Source organism: Meles meles, chromosome 2, assembly GCF_922984935.1.
Source record: "Meles meles chromosome 2, mMelMel3.1 paternal haplotype, whole genome shotgun sequence".
Taxonomy (NCBI): Eukaryota; Metazoa; Chordata; class Mammalia; order Carnivora; family Mustelidae; genus Meles; species Meles meles.
The window spans coordinates 27,537,193-27,557,692 of NC_060067.1; the positions used below are offsets into that span (position 1 = coordinate 27,537,193).

Consider the following 20,500-nt stretch of genomic DNA (forward strand, 5'->3'; position numbering starts at 1 on the left):
AGTCCATATAATGATACATGTTTATGTAATAATATTTACATTGGGGGGGGCCCTTCTGCAAAAATGCCCACTTGTATGAAAGAACTGGCCATTTCAGCCCCTGAATGTGTGTCTCCCACCATCTTCCTCCACCAAGACACCACAAGATCGTGACAGTGTGAAGTCAGGGAAGGCAGTGTGGCTCTGTGAGAGCCCCGCGCTGTCCCCTCCTCTCTGGCTTCCAGTCTCATCATCTGCATAATGACGACACGGGACCACGTGGTCTCTTGTGGTTTCTTTCAGCTCCAAAGTTTCACTATTCTAAGCCATCCATGAGACTATAAAAATAAGTTCAAGTCAAAAATTAAGTTAGGAGAAAAATAATGACAACTAAACACTATTTTTAATTGGCCACAAGTTTGAAAGTGAGGGAAAAACCCATCACATTCATAGGGCTATATAATCTTGGTGGAGAGATGTCAAAGAGGTCATCTTGCCATTTCCCGGTACTGTATCATAGCTTCTTTCCTCATATATTAAAGTGTAATTGAAAGTATTTAACATCAACCAGTTATTTACAATAGGGAATATTTAGGATGTTGAAACAATAAGAAAGCTTAATTTCTATTAAAAGTTTGGTTTTAAAAGGTCTATTGTGTTAATTATATGTTATTACCTCTAGGAGTCCTTTCTTAGTAAGGAAAAAATAAATATTAGAGGGAAAAAAGAGGAGATGGACTTTTCCCAACCAAGATGGAGTTAGAGAAATCAGATTTCCCCTTTCACTTTGAAAAACTGGGAAACGGGACCAATTATCTGAAATGATGGCTGTCACACAATGGACAACAGGCAGCAGAGGACCACGACCACTAGAAGGAGATAGGATGGAAGGCCTAGGGTAATAATCCCTGCTCATTGTTCGGGGGCAGGTTCCAACCCAGAACACAGGAGGAAGAACCCAAACCGAGCCCAGGGGTCTTGCTGAGTTGGAAAGGGCAGAGGCTGTAGTTCAAGGAGGCAGAGGTGACTCTGATTTGTGGGACAAAATACCAGCAAGGGGGGAGCTATGCAAAGAGGTATCTGGAAATCCATAAAGTGTCTTCCCAGTCATTGGCCAAGGACTTATCTGTGTAAGTGCGAGAGGAGACTGAGTGCAGGGAAGGCAGCACCCACTCACTGAAAAGGAGTAAAGAAATTCCCAGACCTCCGCAGGGCTGGGGAAAACCCTGTGTTCCCACCAGCTACAGCGGAAAGATCTAAGACACATGGCCCTGGGTAGAATCCTCAAAAGAGACTTAACCAATGGGGTTGAATCATCCCCAAACTGAAGGTTGCTCCAGACCAGGAATTTCAAAGGATCAGTCTGGTTCCAAGGAACTATAACTGTACACCAAGAAAATGCTTAAGCTCAAACTTATTTAAAGGAATACAACAAAACTCAGGAACCAGTAACATCCAGCATCCAATCAAAAGCCAAAAAACCAAAAACTACTAGGAATGCAAAGAACTTGTCAAATATGATCATAATCAAGACAAAAATTAAGGAATAGAAAGATACCCAAAAATGAAAGACGTGATGGTACCAGGAGAGAGAGTTTTTAAAACACCTGTCATAAACATGTTCTAGATGTTCAAGAAGGTAGAAGAAGATATTATCACATAATGAGGAGAGAAATGGATATAAAAAAGGCTCAGATGGAACTTCTCCAGCTGAAAAATACAGCACCTAAAATGATAAATATACAGGCCAGGATTAACAACAGAATTAGACACTGAAGAAGAAAACATCAGTATTAGCAGACATAGTAAGAAATATTACAAAGGGTAAGGGGAGACCCCAAAACTGAACACAGAATCACTGGCTTGTGGGACAAAAATCAAGCTTCTAACACAGGTGTCAACTGCTGTCCCAGAAAGAAAGGGGGAACCGAAAAAATGCTGAAGAAATAACAGCTGACAAATTTCCCAACGTAATACAAACTGTAAGTCCACACGTTCAAAAACTGAACAAACCCTAACCAGAATGAACAGAAGGAAAATTATGCCAAGGCATATCATAATCCACTTGCCAGAAAGGAGGGAAAACGAATAAAACCAGCTACAAAACAAGACACTATGTTCAATGGAAAAATGAACATCAGACTTACCATCAGAAACTATTTAAGACAGAAGACAAGGGAAAGAGATCATTTAAAGAATATTAACAGTCAATTTCTAATCTCTTATCCAGAGAAACACCTCCTATATCGAAGGCAAATTAAGTTTGGAGAACTCACCGCCAAAAAGTCTGTACTATGAGGAATGTTAAAGGGAATTTTTTAGGCAGAAGGCAGAGGATACCAGGAAGAAACGTGGATCTACGCCAAAGAAATAAAGAGCACAAATGTGGCTCATGAAAGATATTTTTGTCTATTTTTTTTTAAAAGATTTTATTTATTTATTTGATAGATAGAGATTACAACTAGTCAGAGAGGCAGGCAGGGAGAGAGGAGGAAGCAGGCTCCCCGCTGAGCAGAGAGCCCGATGCGGGGCTCGATCCCAGGACCCTGAGACCATGACCTAAGCCGAAGGCAGAGGCTTTAACCCACTGAGCCACCCAGCTGCCCCTATTTTTGTCTATTTAAAGCAAAAGTGATAACAATGTATGCTATGGCCTAATGTTTGTGGCTCCCCCTGAATTCGTATGTTGAAATCCTAACCCCCAAGGTCATGGGTATTAGGAGATGGCGGCCTTTGAGAGGTGGTTAGGTCATGCGGCTGGAGGTGAGTGCCCTTCTAAAAGGAGACCCCGGAGAACTCCCTCTTCCCCTCTGCCACGTGAGGGTACAGCAGAGAGCCATCCAAGATCAGGCTTCAGGCAACCACCAGGGACCTAACCTGCTGGCACCGTGACCCTGGAATTCCCAGCCTCCAGAACTGCAAGAAACAGATTTCTGTTACTTATAAGCTACTTAGTCTCTGGGATCTTGTTACAGTAGCCTGAACAGACTAAGACAATATACTGTGAGATTTATAGTACAAGTACAATGTCCCACAGCAGCAGCAGAGAGTATGGGAGGGCGAAAGGAAAGTCTGCTGTTGTAAAGGTTCTTGCATTACACATAAAGTGGTAAAATATTATTTGTAGATTGTGAAAATATAAAGATGTATACAACAAGCCTAGAGCAACCACAAGAAAAATGAAACAGAGAGGCAGCTATTAAGGCAATACTGGAATGGAATGATTAAAATGGAACCATTTTTAAAAATACCTCAATTCAAGAAGTCAGGATAAAGAGGGATAAAGGAACAAAACAGATGAGACAAACAGGGAAAAAAATACTATAGGAAACGTAAGTTTAACCATACCGATAATGACATTAAATGTACATGGTTTAAGCATCTCAAGAGGGTATTTTCAGACTGTCTATATGCTATCCATAGGAAACTATATCCCACCTGTAAGAAACCCACTTTAAACATAAAGACACGGATGGGTTTAGAGTAAAAGGGTGGAAAAAGATCCTGCAGACTTTAATCAAAAGGAAGTAGGAATGGCTCTATCTGTGTCAGACAAAGTAAATTTCAGAACAAGGAACATTACTAGAGATAAAGAGACATTTCATGATGCTAAAGGATCAATGCTTTAAAAGGCTGTAACCATATGAACTGTATCTACACCTAATTCCTGCACTTCAGAGTACATGATGAAAACAACAGGGGGAATAAAGCTGGAGAGTTCAACGCTCCTCTCTCGGAAATGGACAGAACCTAGAAGGCAGAAAACGGGAAGGACAGAGAAGACCGGTACAACACTATCAACCAGCGTGACCTAACTGACCGTCATAAAACACTTCACCGAACAGCAGCAGGACACTCATTCTTTATGTGTTTTACACAAAAACACATTCATTGCGGCAGACTGTATTCCGGACCGTAGATCAAGTCTCCACACGTGTGGTGAACTGAAATGACACGTGCTGTATGTTCTCTGACCACAACTGGATTCAACCGGGGATCACCGCGAGGATTACTTGGAAAGCCCTAAATACGTGGAAAATAACGCCAACGACATGTTTCTAAATGACCAATGTGTCAAAGAAGAAATCACAAGGGAAAATGGAAAATATCTTGAACTGAATGCCAACGAAAACACGTACAACATCTCAAAATGGCGGATGCGGCGAAGCAAACCAAACTGAAGGGTCCAATGACAAAGCCATCGCAGAGGGTATTCTGGCCCAACTGAATGCGTCTGGCGAGGATTAACGTGGGCGGCAGTTACTCATCTTACCTACCAGGGCTTGTGAATTCACTGGCAGTGCTCGGTAAAAGCAAGGATCTCTGCTGGTTGCTACTGGGGATGCAAAGAAGGAAAATGCCGACTCCCTGGCTCCGTCGGAGACCAGGAAGGTCTGTGCCCAAACTCCACAGCCGCGCTGGAGGAGGCAGCAGTGGGGGGGGGGGGGGCAGGACCCCTGAGGGCACGAAGGCAGGGGAGGCTGTGGGCAAGGGGACCAGGGGATACGGGTGGCTGGGCCCAGAAGCCCAAGGCGGGAGAGAGCTGTGGGAGCGCAAGCAGGGATCCGGGCGAGGGTTCTGATGACGAAAGGCAGAAAGCAGAAAGGCCAGAAAGTCAGGCAGCAGGTTCAGCAAACAGCAGGCTGGACATCACAACACAGGTGTCCTGTGAGAAAGGAAACCCGAGGGACCCGCAGCCTGGACGTGGGACCAGAACCTGGGTTTGAGTCCGGATCTAGTGCTGATGGACGGCGTGACCATGGCGCAACGTCTCTGCTTCTCCGCGGCCCACTCTCCTCCTGTGTGAAGGAGGCTGAACCCACCCCTGCTTGTCACGCACTGTGTGTCGGGGGACAGCCACACCGAACACATGGTGAAGCACTAGGTACCCTGAAGGCCCGGGGGTGGAAGGCTCTGCAGAGCTGAAACGTGGCCCGGTGACCTGGGGCTGAAGGCAGACGAGGGACACCCTGCTGACGGGATGCTGGATGAGAAGTGACAGGATGTGGAAACAAGGTGACTGTGGCAGTGCAGGCCTGGAGTAACCAGGGCCTCGAGTGGCGAGGCTGTGGTGGAAGCACCAAGGAAGAGGCCAGCAAAGGGGCCCTTCTGAGATGGGCCACGCTGACGGGCCACGCTGACGGGCCACGGATGTGGCAAGCCGGGGCGGGGAGTAAAATGGAACTCGGGGCTAAAGCAGCGGGTATGTGGCAAACTCTGACCCCCCAACAGAAAAGCTAGAAAACAGGGCTTATTTTGGTGAGAAGGTGTGACGCTTCGAAACACACTTCGCCCATATGGTAAGAGCAGCGGACTCTGGGAGGAAATCGGTCTCATGTAATAAAGTGGTTAATCCTAAAAACCACGTATCTATTCTAAAAGCATCTGGCAAATAACTGCCATGTACAATTTCACAAATGCCATTTAGTAGAAGACTGTGTCTGAGCTGTACCATATCATTTCTAACATCTATAAACTTTGATGTGTTGTGATTTTATTGGCAGGTTATGAAAATGCAGAAAGTTACAAATGAGGCCACGCTAGAGAACTAGTACTGTGTTATTAAAGATGCACCAGAATGCACCGTCAAGTAAACCCTTGGGGCTGACCTACCAGAGTCAAAGCATGTGAAAAGGGGAAAAGAGCAGCGTGGTGGTTATGTTGGGAAAAAAAAAAGAGTTCTCTGTCCCTGAACTCTCTGCTTTAAAACCCAATCAATCAAGAAAGCCTCATCACCTGCATCCACCAAACGCACAAGCCTGACAGAGACCACAACACCGTTCCTGAATAGAGTATAACCGTATGGGCCGTGGGCTGTGTGTGAATGAACACAGCGCCAGCCCGAGCCTCGGGACTCCCCACCCACGGTGACTCGGCTGAGAAAACGAGACTTCATTCACTCCAGCAGAACCACGGTCACACACTCAGATAGGCCTCACCACGTGACAAACAAGACTGCTCACTTTTCAGAACGATGACTAGAAATGATGTCTGAGTCACATCTACCCGCTTGGGTCTGAACTTCAAACGATTCCCAAACACAACACAGCACCCGGAGGGAAGCTGGATTCGACGTGAGTAGTTTACTCCAGTAACTCAATGGGTGAAGGTCTGCTGTTTCACGAGAATGACAAGCTTTCCCAAGCCTGTCTCAAAGACATTTAAGAAAACGGTCTACCGCATGCCCATCTGTAAATGACTTCTAAGCCAACCTCAAGAACGACTGAAGGCCGGCCATCACAGCTTTCTGCTAACACGCTACATTTTTGCCCAGAATCAGTTAGTTTAGAAAGCATATGTGTAGAAAGAAGTTCTAACTAGCATCCTGGGAGTAACTTACTCAACTTTGTTGCTTGCAGCATGTAAAAACGAACCTCAAAAGGCAATAAGAAAAGGGGGTGGGGAGAGGGAAACATCTGGATAGGCTCCAGAGAACTCACCCGTGCAAAGTCAAATGCATATCTGTAAATAAGTTTAAAGTTTGTAGAATCATTTAATAATGATCTTAAGTATTCCAAAGTATTTCTGAGTTTTTCTGTTGTATCACATCTAGAAAAACAGAATAAAGGCAAATTATAACCTGAGTTTTTTTTTTCTTAACTGGGTCGTAACATAAAACAGAATACCTAAAGAACACATTCATGATGATCTTATTTTTCCCACACTTTTGATTTTAAAAAAATTTCCAATGTACAGAAAAATGGAAAGGACAGTAAATAGGCCCCCACATACCCATCCCCTAGGTTCATAACAAATACTGTCAGATTTGCACTTTCTCACATACAGGCACTTTTTTTCTGTACCAGCTACTACTTGAAAGTAGCTGGCCAACATTATGATGCTTCAATCCTGAACATGTGAATATCATGATCATACTTAATATTTTACCAACTTTCTTAGCTAATGTACAACCCATATACAAAGCTTCCAATTGTTCCCCCAATTTTCTTTATAGATGCTTTTTCTTGATCCAGGATCCAATCAAAGCTCATGTACTGCTTGTAGCTGTTTATCTCCTTAGTCTCTAGAAGGGCGTCCTGCCTTTTTCTGTCTTTCTTGACAATGCCATTTTCGAAAAAGTCGTTTTGCAGAATCCCAGTTTGTCAGATAATTTCCCTAGGATTATACTTCAGCTAACTACTTAACGGTAAGAACACTGCTCATGATATCCTTCTCCCTGTGTCCCATGGGGAAGCTCCTAATGTCAGTCTGGCCCATTGTGAGTGATTCTAAATTGCTTCATTCAATTTAAGTACCATCCCCCAGATTCTCCACTAACGGGTACTTTCCCCCCTCTGAAATGGTATATAATTTATGGGCTGCTATCTTGAGACTGAATCCTGTTCCTCAACAACTTTCATCTGGTGGCTTTAGCACCCACCTGCTTGAATCGACTTCAAATTTGAAGATGTGAAATGGTGATTTTTCTGACTCTCTCCTGCTGTGACGCTACCAGCTGGAGCTCTTCTATAAAGAGAAATTCTACTCACCCCCTTTCTTCTCTTCTGGACTTAAGGATTTTTGCTCTTTATTCAGTGTTATAATCTTGCATTGCCTTTCGTCTTTGTGATGCACAAATTGTCCTCATTTGGGCAGCAGCCCTTCCAAGCTGGTGCCACTGTCCTTCTGACATGTCCCCCATCAGTCTCCGAGCACGTCCTTGCTTCTGGCACAAGACATCCCAGCTCACTTTGTACTATCTCTACCCTGGACCTGAAATCAGCTATTTCTCCAGGGAGCTTTGGTGATAAAAACCTATTTTTTACAGGTAAGTGACACACGGTTTATTTTTCCTAAGGAAGTAGACTAATTGGCTATTTTTACAAAATGATTTTCTGTTCCTAATATCTAGCCCTTAAAAAGGAGAACCAAGAGTCACCACTTCCACCAGTGATATTAACCTTTTCAATGCTGGATGTGCTTCCTACTAAGTATAAATAATACATACTTTAAGTCTTATCAATGTAAACATTTTACATACCTTATAAACTAAAATATGCTTCATACTAGAGCACACTGATCTATTGTTAGCAATAAATCTCTAAAGGTTTCTTTTTTGTAGCTAACTACAAAACAGTTCCCATAATCTAATGAGATAATAAAATATTAAAAGCCAAAAATTAGAGTAAATGCTTCATTTCTATGAATCTATAACAATTTAGAATGTCCTCTATTTCTTCCTGACGTTTAGAAAGTAAAAAAAAAAAAAAAAAAAAAAGATAACAATTAGACTATTTTAGAAGCCAAAAAAGGCTTCTTGAAGGGACTGAAATGTTTGTTGACAGTTAAAAGCAGACACCAAATATTTTTAGCAGAGAGGGTCTTTCAGATAAAAGGAATAGCATGTACAAAGGCCCAGTGGCAGAAGGGGGCATGCCAAGTTAAGATGAAAAGGAAACCACTGTGACTAGACAGGGTAGATGAAGAGGGGAAGTGAAAGGAAGGTGGGGCCAGGCCATAAAGGGTGTTGTGGTCCAGACTGTTTTGTTTTTTAATTGAATGCTAGAAAAAAAAAATGGAAGCCACCCTCTACACCATGGGAGAAACCACCATAACTGGGCTTGCATCTTGAAAAGCCCACTCTGGATCTCTATGGAGAAAGACTGGGGAAGACAAAAAAAAAAAAAGATGCTGATAACCTAGAGAGAGATCTAGTGTTAGACCCCAAATGTGGGGTGAAAAGCGGCTCAAAGGACTACAAGAAAGCAGTAAGTGGGAGTCCAGGAAACAGGAGGGGAACGAGCTATCTCTGCACTGGGCATTCTACTGTATGATTTGATTTTTTATTGTTTATATATACATAACTAATAATATTTTATTAATAATATGGGGGAGGGTCAAAGAGGAGAGCAACCAGCTAACCCCAAAACATTTAAGGCCGAGGTCTCTGCTCTTCACTGGAAGGGCAGGTGAAGGACCAAAGCCACAGGACATCGGCCAGATATGGGCAGGGGGTTTAGGGGACTCCTGCCCAATGGGGGGAAAAGGAAAGATGTTTGTTGCAACAGATTCGAGGGCAGGGACCGCTCATCTAGACAAGAGCTCCGGCTGCACAGCTAACACAAAAGGAAGGAGCTGCGAGTCTTCGGGCAGGACCACAAGGCCAAAAGTGAATGAAGCTCAGTTGCCTGCCTGGGAGTCCTGCCACCACCCCGGGCCAAAGACGTCCTTCTGCTTGAAAGACACCCAGAGCTCCTGTCTGGAGTGTAAAGCATAAAATGCCCGAAGTAAAATTTTCACTTTGTGGATGTACTGAAGACAGTGACGTGGTTCATCAATAAAGGGGTTAATCTGCTTTAAAAGGGGCCCTGATATGTACCCCAGTGTTCACGGCAGCAGTGGCCACAATCACCAAGCTGTGGAAAGAGCCAAGATGCCCTTCAATGGACGAATGGATAAAGAAGACATCGTCCATATATACAATGGAATATTACTCAGCCATCAGAAAGGATGAATACCCAACTTTTCTATCAACATGGACGGGACTGGAGGAGACTATGCTGAGTGAAATAAGTCAAGCAGAGAGAGTCAATTATCATATGGTTTCACTTACTTGTGGAGCATAAGAAATAACACAGAGGACATGGGGAGGAGGAAAGGAAAAGTGAATCAGGGGAAATTGGAAGGAGAGACAAACCATGAGAGACTGTGGACTCTGAAAAACAATCTGAGGGTTTTGAAGGGGCGGGGGTGGGGGTGGGAGGTTGGGTGAGCCTGGTGGTGGGTATTAAGGAGGGCATGGAGCACTGGGTGTTGTGCATAAACAACGAATCTTGGGACACTGAAAGAATAAAATTAAAAATCAAATTTAATTTTAAAAAGGGGGATCCTGCTCCACAGTCTCTAGACTGACCCCCATCAGGGAACAGGCCGCTGAGTCACCCTGTTCGAACCACAGATCGCCATCTAGTGGTCAGTCCACAAGATCACGTGCAGAGGGATTCCCTTCTACAGGGCCTGTGAAGAAACCAGCTTGGGGCACTGAAGCAAGCCGCCTGAGACTTTCCAGAAAGCAGCCACATCTTCAGCCCATCTTCCCTGTTTTTTGGTATAGCACAAGTGAGAAAACTCCTACCGGCCCAAGTCCAAGAGTGACAGACCATGCCACTCCATTCAGGGACATCACCTCCCAAAACAAAATGTGCATCTATCGTGGGATGGTTTCTTTTGTGAGTTCTGCTCCTGTAACAGACTCAGAAGCACCAGGAATTGGAACAGTAAGGCTCAAAGGTTCTGAAACCAAAAGTAAATTCTCCATTACCTGGGAAAGGCCTTTACCCCTTCACTTAGCCACAGGTATTTTTCTAGCCCCTCATCTGTTCTATGCTGAGTCAGCTACATCTCTAACACCGTTTTGTTCTGTTTAGGGTAAACATCCCTATAAGCTTAATTCACCAGAAGTAACCTAAAGCCCACGTGTTGGAATAAGGCGATAAGCAGAACAAAGAGTCGACTGAAATGAGCTGTGCCTTCTGACTGAGAATGATCTACAAAGTTTAGCAATGATTGTCCCCCACCAGCTGCTGTCACTCCTTCCAGCACTCACGAAACATGGCCCCAGTGGGGCCAGGCAGAGTTCTGAGAGCTCAGGTGTGAACCACAGCGCACCACTCCCCCTTCCTGGTTCGAGAGGCGCTGGCGGAGACACCCAGTAAGTGGCGGAGCTCATTCAAACCTCTGGTTCCAAACCCATGGGCTGTCTGTCTCTGGCACGCTCCCACTGTAGTGTAACCATTTTTTTTTAAGCTTAGCATTTTCATCAAATATACTAATATGTTATAAATACAGGTATTGTCATATAACTTTAATTCCAGTTTGAGTTCAAAACACTTCCCTAGGCACGTTTAATAAAACTAAAAGAGAGCAAAAAAGAAAAAAAAAATCCAAAACAGAAGACAAAACAGGTAATTCAGAAGATGGACTACCTTCTGTCTTTCCAGCCTCTGAGTGATTAGTTTCCATCCTTATTTACTTCTTGTCCTTATTTACTGGCCATGCACACTGTATAAACACAGTACTTACTCAATTCAAGAAGCCTAGAGAGAAGTGGCCTTATTACTTTTAGATCTTTTGCCTGAACTTTGCTTCTGAGCTACTGCCCTGAACGGACTGTCTTGTTCGTGGACTTTGTTTCCCCAGGATGTAGAAACACTGCGCCTGCGCTTGGCACATCACGGCCGTTCAAATACTTACTGAACAAATGATGCATCTAGGGAGGCCCAAGGGAGGGGGAGGGGAGGTTCTTAAAACTTGACATTGATTGGACTTTTCTGAACTATAAAGAACCTTACAGGTTATTCTGAGTAATTATCTCTTCCTCCGTCATGGGGAAAGCCGTCTCAGAGCTGCACAACGAGGAAAGAAAGCAGGCTCCTCAATGTCCTGAGTGGGTCGGGCTTGTCATTCCGCCCCAAATGGTAAGGACCAAGTGTCGTACGGGAACCCATCTGCCACTAAGTGTGTCACAACGAGTGTTACACAGGGCTCCCAATGAAGGACCAGCAGGGAGCTGTGCACTTCCCAGGGAAGGTGGCCCCCACATGGGAAAAGCCTGGCATTGTGTAACTTTCTTTGGTAAAGGCAAACATCAAGAAGAATCTAGAATGACGTAAAATGGATATTCTACCCTCCCTCTTAAGACAAATCAAAGTGTGTGTGAAAAATACTAACGGTGCCTCCTCTGAAGCCTTGAAATAAAGCCTTGATATGGCCATGCCTTCATCAAGACAAGGACCCTTAAAACAGAGCAGCCATCCTGTGCCATGTTTGGAAGGCAGCAGAGAAAGGCAGCGAGGAAAACCATGAAAGGGAGTAGATGTAAAACTGTCAAGGAGATGTGCCCAACACCAAAACACCACTTTTTAATGAGATTTCCAAGGACTTAATCCCTCAAACACTAGACACCATGCTACTGACTTTTACCTAAAAATCATTCGCCATCAGACAATAGTTGTGACTTAATGGGGCTTTCTTCTCCTTTCTGCCACTTACTTTTAACACATCATGTATCCCTGCTAAGCCTCAGTTTCCTCATTTGTAAAATGTGCAGGAGAAAGCCTGATCTGTCTTCTTCACCAGGCAGCCGTGAAAACCGTAATCAACTACTACAGCCAGGTGCAAAGACAGCACTTTTATCAATGACAAATGGATGACGCTAGTAAGTTGGCAAGTTCCAAATTGTTTCAATAAAACCATAAAACCATTTCCACTCCAATTTCAATCCAGTAAATATCAAAGTCTATTATTCCAAGTTGAAGTGCAAAAAAAAAGATCAAAGTTACCATGTTAAGAATCAGCACTTCACCTTCTAGGACCACGGAAATAATTACGTACCCGTCCCAACCATATCCTTCAGTGCCCAACAGAGGGTAACAACTGTTTTCTTGAATGAAACTCTTAGTGTGTGCTCTCCCTCACTCACACACACACACATGCGTGCAAAGTGAACTCATAAAACCACTGGGTTTGTTGTTGTTGTTTTTTTTTTCCTTATTCTGGCTCAGGTAATACAAATAGAATCATTATTATTACTTTTTAATTACCAGAGTAATGAAGTTCCAATTTTTCCCAAAGCTAACATCAGAATATATAAAATAGAAGATATCAAATATTGTCATTTCTAAGTTAAACTCAAGTCAAAGTCTTCCCCCTACCTGAAAGGCAGATGCTATTATGCCTTTACTGTCTAAGCTCTAAGCCTGTGCTGATAGGACAGCCACCAGACACACACAGCCACCGAGCTCTTCAGACACAATTAATGCAAACTGAGGTGGACCAGAAATGTAAAACATGCACCAGAGTTTGAAGATTCAACATGAAAAAAACAACAGCTCATTAATTTTTAAAATACTGATTACATGTTGGAATAATAACAGTTTGGATATTTGGAATTAAATAAAATATATTAAAATTAATTTTACCTGTTTCTTTTGACCTTTTTTAATGGGACTATTAGCAAGTTTAAAATGACACACTGGCTCACATCTGTGAGAAGAGGCTTCTATTGGGCAGACCTGCTCTAGAAGAATACTAAAATAAACAATATACATTCCATAAAAATTTTAATTTAAGTTCACGCATAACGTCCTCTTCACTGTATAAAAATGGGATTTGGTCTTTACATCTATGGCCACAGATGAAGTCTGCCAGACCAGCTGGCTTCCTCTGGTCACCCAGCCCGGGCTCCCTAACCTCCCTTGGGGAACAGCCAGCTGGGGAGTGCATGGAGGCCTCCCCCACAACTCTACTCCCAGGGCAGCCTTGGGACTTACTGTAGAGAAGTCATTCCTTTCAACCATTCCTGCAGAGTAAAATAACCCATGTTCTGTGCATCCAATTTCCAAGCTAGGACAAGCATAACTACCTGTAAGAAAACAAACAAAAAAAAGTTAGAAAGACCAATCAAATCAGAAGGACAGATCTCAGGAATTAAAAAGTATCAACAACTTTCCAGACGCTTCTGTTTACGGTAGTTTAGTCACCGAAGTAGGAACAGGGTAACTTCAAAGATGCGTTCTAGTTTGGAAAACGTCTAAAAAAGAGTTTGATCATTCGTCTGTTGACAAAGGCGTGGAGGAACATGAACTCTTACGATGCATGACGGTGGAAGTGTAAAGCCATTAACCTCTCCAGAGCGCAATTCCACAATATTTACCAAAATTAAAACCAGTTACTGACCCAGCAACTCCACTTACGGAAAGTTACCTTACAGATACATGTACACAAAGATGTTATTATTCAACAATATTTTCTGCAGTATTACTTACAGTAGCAAAAGCCTGAGAACAACCACACATCTATTAATAAGGGCCTAATTAAATACTTCCTTGTTGAATGCTTTCTGCACAAAGAAATATTATGCCACCCTTAAGACAAATGAAGTATAGCCATCAGCAGAAATGGGGAACAATCTCCAAGGTTTATTAAGTGAAAAGAGCAGGTGCAGAGCAGAGGGATACAAAAAAAAAAAAAGGTGGGGGGGGTGCCTGGGTGGCTCAGTGGGTTAAAGCCTCTGCCTTCGGCTCGGGTCGTGATCCCAGGGTTATGGGATCGAGCCCCACATCGGGCTCTCTGCTCAGCAGGGAGCCTGCTTCCTCCTCTCTCTCTCTCTGCCTGCCTCTCTGCCTACTTGTGATCTCTGTCTGTCAAATAAATAAATAAAATCTTTAAAAAAAAATAAATAAAATTTTAAAAAAAGGTGGGTGATGGGCCATATATAATAATGGAGTCGTATCACAGACCACAATAATGTTTGTGAATTTAACTGTATAGAGACTGGAGGAAAATTATCTGAGAAGAGCCCAACATTCCACTTTAAAAAGCGCAGTGCCTGGACCGAGCACAGGCTGAGTGGCCCAGCCCCATCACTTCTCAGTGGGACACTGCTCTGGCTTCTAGGGAACCTTCAGAAACGCTGTATGAGGAACTGTGACAACCCTAGTTTACGGCACAGCTTATTACTTAGCAGCTTTAGAGAAAAGACGGCCCACAGATCCTGATGGTGAGCTTAATAAATGCCTGAAGGTGTAAAGTCAACGTTTCAAAGGTATGTCCAGCTTCTAGCTGTTCAGGGCTCCACACAGCGACAGAGCTGACCCTGCCCATCCATAAGTGTGGAAGAGGAGGAAGCCTTCCCATCTCATCGACCTCAAAGACCCAACATAAGACGAGGAGTAACTGAAAAGGAAAGGTGGTCAGCCCTAGACAGGTAAAGAAAGAAGAGGGATGGGGATTTGCTAGGACCATCCCACCACTCTGTGGGGCTGGTTATCTCTGGACAGTTGTCCATACCTAAGGGACACCCGAGTCCTGAACCAGGGCTATACACTGACGAATGGCTTCATGTCTGCCTGTTGTAAGAACAACAAAAAATGGGAAGAAAACAGATGTTTCCGCAAACGTTGGCCAGGGACTAACATGTTCCATGTTTGGCAGTTAATCTGATTTCTTTCCACAGGACTTGAAGGCTTCATTTCAGCTACCAGAAGAACTTCCCTAAACATCAAGCCACCAGCCATATGGCCCCACTGAGTCCAACGGTGATGGTGGTAAGAGGATGACATAACAGGAAGAAAGTAAGGCAAGCAGTCAATTAGAAATCACTTGAGATGATTTAATTAGCCTCTGAGAGCCAACACACACATTAAGAACTTCAGAACAACAGTATTTAGGAGATGCAGCAAGTCTGTCCTTTTGTTCGCCAACAAGCTAGTTTGTAGACTAAAAATGTCCAGTTTTTTCTAATTTCTAACTGCAAGATTAATGAAAAGCTTTCTCTTCACGCTGACTTTATGGTGAAATTTCCACCTTGGAAATTATTATCTGTGAGAACTGATTCTCTAAGCCTTTTCACCAACTCTCAATTAAATCAATACATGTCAATTTTGAAAGTTACTACGGTTCTTAGATTAAAAAACCTAGATTACTAGGTAGATTACTAGCACTGATTAGTAAACCAATGTTTCTACATACCACGCATATCATCACAAAATATCATTGCTTAACAGGTTAAAAAATTTTAACTTAAGAGACCAGAGGGCCACTCAGAAGAACTTCCCAAAAAGAGCTGACATGTTCTTCCAAATATTTACACAGTAGTGGATCTCTCCCTAACCCTTAGCTTTTCTTGGGATTTTGACTCTGGCATATCAATTTACCTAGGTGAAATGACCCACATTTTCTAATTCAAACTTGGTGTCTTCTCACACAATATCTATACTCAATCCTCTACTGGAGAGATTTAAAGTTCACATAAACACTTATTAAAACAACGGTTAGGGGGCGCCTGGGTGGCTCAGTGGGTTAAGCCGCTGCCTTCGGCTCAGGTCATGATCTCAGGGTCCTGGGATCAAGTCCCGCATCGGGCTCTCTGCTCAGCAGGGAGCCTGCTTCCCTCTCTCTCTCTCTGCCTACCTCTCTATCTACTTGTGATCTCTGTCAAATAAATAAATAAAATCTTTAAAAAAAAAAAAAACAATGGTTAGAACACAGAAACACACACACACACACTAACATGCAAGAAATGTGGCTAAAAAGCCAAGTCAATATTTGCGATGAGTATTTCTTTACACACACACACACACTAACATGCAAGAAATGTGGCTAAAAAGCCAAGTCAATATTTGCGATGAGTATTTCTTTACACACACACACACACACACACTAACATGCAAGAAATGTGGCTAAAAAGCCAAGTCAATATTTGCAATGAGTATTTCTTTACACAAAATGGACTTTTTCTTATGGTAGCTAATCAGGATGCTAATTACTTAAATAAAGGATTTTGTTGTTGCTTTAGTAAATGACAGCACATTTGAATTTTACGAGCCTGCTTAAATTTTATAAGCCGTAAGTCTCAGGCAAGGTGAGGGCTTTACAACTTTTTTTTTTTTAAAGATTTTATTCATTATTTATTGCTTCCCACTGAGTAGAGAGCCCAATGTGGGGCTCGATCCCAGAACCCTGGGATCATGACCTGAGCCAAACACAGACACTTAATGACTGAGCCACCCAGGTGCCCTACAACCTACTTTTAAAGTGTTTTCAAGTGCTAAGTCAACAGAACAGACAAGCCTTAAAAAAACTATCTCACCACTTATTTTTCAAATGTTAACACTTCCGATATTGGAATGCGTTCACAAGTGAAGCATATCAGTCTACTTAGCAACATGTTTTCCTTTCTTAGTGATGATATAAAATGCAACTTCTATTAGTGGTGTCTTAGAACTGAAGCACGGTAATAAATACTTCAGGATAATATTCTGAATTCGGTCTCCTGGTTTTCAGTGCGATTTCACATTAAAAGACTATTTCTTTTCCTACAGAATCAAGAACTGAAGGCCTCATCACTGCTCCCCAAAAGGACAGTAACAGCAGCTCTCGGTAACTGAGTACAGCTATCTGAAGAACTAGAATCAAGGGCGGCACTCGCTCCTCTCCAACAGCCTTCCCTGTCCCCGGGAGTAAATGCTCCCGCAATGCCTCTCACACTGACCCGTCCTGATCTCCTCCCCTCCGGGCCCTGCTGGCCACCCCTCCTCCCATCCAGACTGACAGCTGTGCTCCTTTAGGTCCACTCTCGGGCCAACTCACTCTTACCCCTCTTACCATTCACTCCAGAAAACACTCTGCCAACCTCGGCCCAGCCACCATCAGGAAATTTCCTTCATAAAGCTGGTGAAATATTCTTTTCTGTGTCTATGACTGGCAGTCTATGGGTCTCATCAGGCAAAGACTCTTTACTGGCCCAGTTGTCCCTAAACCTTTACAGCAGGCTGAATAATTTATTAGTAAGATTCCTGAACTAGATCACATTAAGATAAAAAAATATAAGACAGAAATCCATGTAATAAGCTAAAAGCTCTTTAGAAATGTGAAGCATTGGGGGGAGTTAGGGGAGGACAGAGGCATGGAAATGTTAAGGGTAAAGAAAAGTTTTAAGAAAAAGGTGTGACGTCTTCATTTCTAGTTGTCTTCAAGAGCATGGGCACCAGTGATCTTGCCAATAAGAGTCTGAATGAGAGGGCTGATCCTTTGAGATCTCTTCTAGATCATAAATTCATTTAGGAGCTAAGACATATTTGTTAAATCGGAGGCTAATGCAATATTAGACTGCATGGTTAATGAGCCAGGGCACTTGTACGAGTACCGGTTTTCATTTCAGTGTAAGAGAGATGATGTAGGAACAGGAAAAAATGTTCAACAATACCATGATGATAAGAATTAAGAAAAAATAATTAAGTGTATAAAGCAACTTCTAATTAAATTTTTTTAAGGACATGCTTAGAGCCTTTATATACTAAAAAGCAATCCCTGTGTTAAATCTGATCGGAAGTGAAAGAGCTATGAAAAATTCTTGATCATTACAACCTACTCAAAACCCTGATGAATAATTAATTATTCAAAGATCTGGACAAACTCTACATTGGGCTGGAACAACTACAGAGGGGGACAGATAGATTGTGACTCAGTCTCCCAACTGATCTCCCACTGAAGGCACACAGGCCCATACCACTCTTTAAACATCTAGCCTAATTACTTTATTATAACCAGGCCTTCCAGATACAAGAACATAAACAAGAACAAAATGACTAATCAGTCACAACCATACCAATTGCAACGAAAAGATTTTGCTTAAAAATCAAATTAGATTGGAACTTGTTGCCTAGATTGCCTCATAAAACTAACGCACCGTTACTTTTTTACTGTTGCTTTATTTGTCAAGGGACAAAAGAGGTAAGGAAAGTAGTCAACTGATTTGCCTACCTTAATAGGCTACACTTACATTTTCTGGTTCGACACCAATGTCTTCACAGAATTTCTCCATGCCTTCAGGGCCTACGACATCATCAGTACCTGCGATGAAATGAAACCTTATATAAATAAATTAAATCTTACCAGGTACACTATTACGCCTATAGTAGTGTTATACAGTGAAAATATGACTAAAGGAAACTAAAATCAAGTAACACTTACAGGCCATAATCCTTCCTGAAAAAAGAAGTCACCAAGTATAAACTAGAAAATATTCTGGAATTTCCATTACTTTTTAAAGGATTCGGCTCTGCACAATGATTTAAGTCAGTTTGTTGCCACGTCTTCCAACCTGAGGACACAGGCTGGAGATAAGGCTACCTGAGTTCAACTCCTCCTCGTTCAAGGAGCTCACAGCTCTATCTTATTTTGGTGATGATTTCAATATATACAATAATCTCTGGAAACCCAACAGAGAACCTAACATTCTTTACAAAATTAACTGGGAAATAACGTAATTGCTTCTCTTCCGTAGGAGAAAAGCAAGCAGTCTTTCTGTTCTCGATAAGGCAATAAAGCCTCTTTCTTCCCACTCCGGCTTCAGCTTTGTTCCCTCCTAAAAGAACTGCCTACATGTTCCATCTCTACTTTATCTCCCATTCATTCTTCAACCGCTGCAATTTAGTTTCTGCTCCTCTCTCTATTGAAACTCTTCTTGCCAAGGTCACCAACGACACCTTCACTGCCAAATCTAACAGCCAGCCGGTTTTTATTTTATCTGACCTCTCTGTGCTATCTGAAACTTCCCAAGTTCTTTCTTCACAAAGTTTGCCTCCTCCCACAGCTTCTGGAAGTACCCTCTCTCATCTGGTTTTCCTCCTACTTCTCTTTTGGCTTCTTCATGCGTTCCTTTGCTTTCGCCCAACGTGTTAAATTTGACGTGCGGAGTTCCTTCTTGAAACCTCTCCTAGTCCATTCTACACCCTCTGCCAAGGAAGTTGCAAGGGCGCTCAAGCTCTCGGGCCCAGGCTTTCCCTCTTAGCTTGGGCCTGTCGACCACGCCCTGTCGAACGGCCACAGCTGCTCTCACCTTCTGCCCTGAGCCACCTCCTGATTTTCATTTTCAGCCACTACCTTACTGACTACATCATCTCTCCATGCCATGCCTGCTGATCCTCCTGCAGTCCATCTCAGCTGGGGGCCCCACCAGAAAACAGAAACCTGGGCGTCATCCTGGACTTTTCCCTTCTTCGACGCACTCCACGTCCGGTCAACTAGCAGGTGCAACACCAATTTTGTCTTCCAAATATTTCTGAGTCGCACCTATCCTGTGCTGGCCTGTTCAGGCTTTATTCTCCCATGCAGATGACCACAGCAGTCTCCTTGGGATCTCCTGAATTCCATAGCCCCACACCTCCCGACCCACCCTGCGCACGGCCACCTAAAGGAGCCATCCCAGACACAAACCCCATGCTGGCTTCAAGCCCTTCAGTGGCTCCCCACTCCCCGAGCATGAGGTCCAAAGTCTGGCATATCCAATATGGTTCTCTAGGATTTAGAGCCTCCCTTCCTCTTCAGCCTCCCATCTCTCCACCTTCAGCTCAAGTCTCTTAGAAAGAAATGAATCAATAAGCAGTCCTCAATGAATAAAAACTGAGCCCTAGAAACACTTACCTGTGGTTTGCTCCGCACACATGTCCTGCCACACAGACTGTTCTCTATGGACTCAGCCCGTCTTCCTCTCCCTTCCCCAAGTTAGCTGGCCAGCTCGTTCAGTCTTGAAGACTGAAACCAGACAGGGAGTCCTCCACTCCCCCCCACCCCGCAGAGACTGGGAGGGGCAGTCCTCTGTGACCCCGCCATGCAGGAGCGCTCTTCTCACATGTGGCCCATTTGCGTTAAGTCCTGGCTCCTTTGTCCTTCCCTTGTGAGTCCTCCAAAGTAAGAGCTACTGTATTTCCAGGGGACCCCCAGCACCCCACCTGGCACGGAGCAGTTGCTTTTAGAAAGCGTACTGAATGATTGAGTGAAGAGTGGAATACAGGAGTCGCTCTACAATCTCTGCACAGCCCCTAGATCTAGCAAGCCCTGCAGAATCCCACCATCTATCATAGCTCTGTGTCATCCAGGTAACATTTACCTGACACACGGTGGACCTTTGCTAAAGATCGAGAAAACATGGGCCCTGCCCTCCAGGAAGGAAGACAGAGCATAGGAGTAATTCCTTTTTTTTTTAATCTTTTTTTTAATCTTTTTTTTTTTTTAAGTA

The 20,500-nt window shown here is 43.3% G+C and overlaps 1 protein-coding gene across 5 annotated transcripts in view; it reads right to left on the reverse strand.

The window, feature by feature from the left end:
• DCUN1D4 (defective in cullin neddylation 1 domain containing 4) overlaps nucleotides 1-20,500 on the reverse strand; it is a 71,907-nt gene that overhangs the window by 11,623 nt on the left and 39,784 nt on the right. For all 5 annotated transcript variants that reach the window (XM_045997075.1, XM_045997074.1, XM_045997076.1 and 2 more), the window contains 3 exons: nucleotides 18,263-18,333; nucleotides 13,251-13,342; nucleotides 6,420-6,528 (listed from right to left, as the gene is read on the reverse strand). In XM_045997075.1, the coding sequence (XP_045853031.1) occupies nucleotides 6,420-6,528; nucleotides 13,251-13,342; nucleotides 18,263-18,333 (272 nt within the window). The remainder of the gene's footprint in view (nucleotides 1-6,419; nucleotides 6,529-13,250; nucleotides 13,343-18,262; nucleotides 18,334-20,500) is intronic.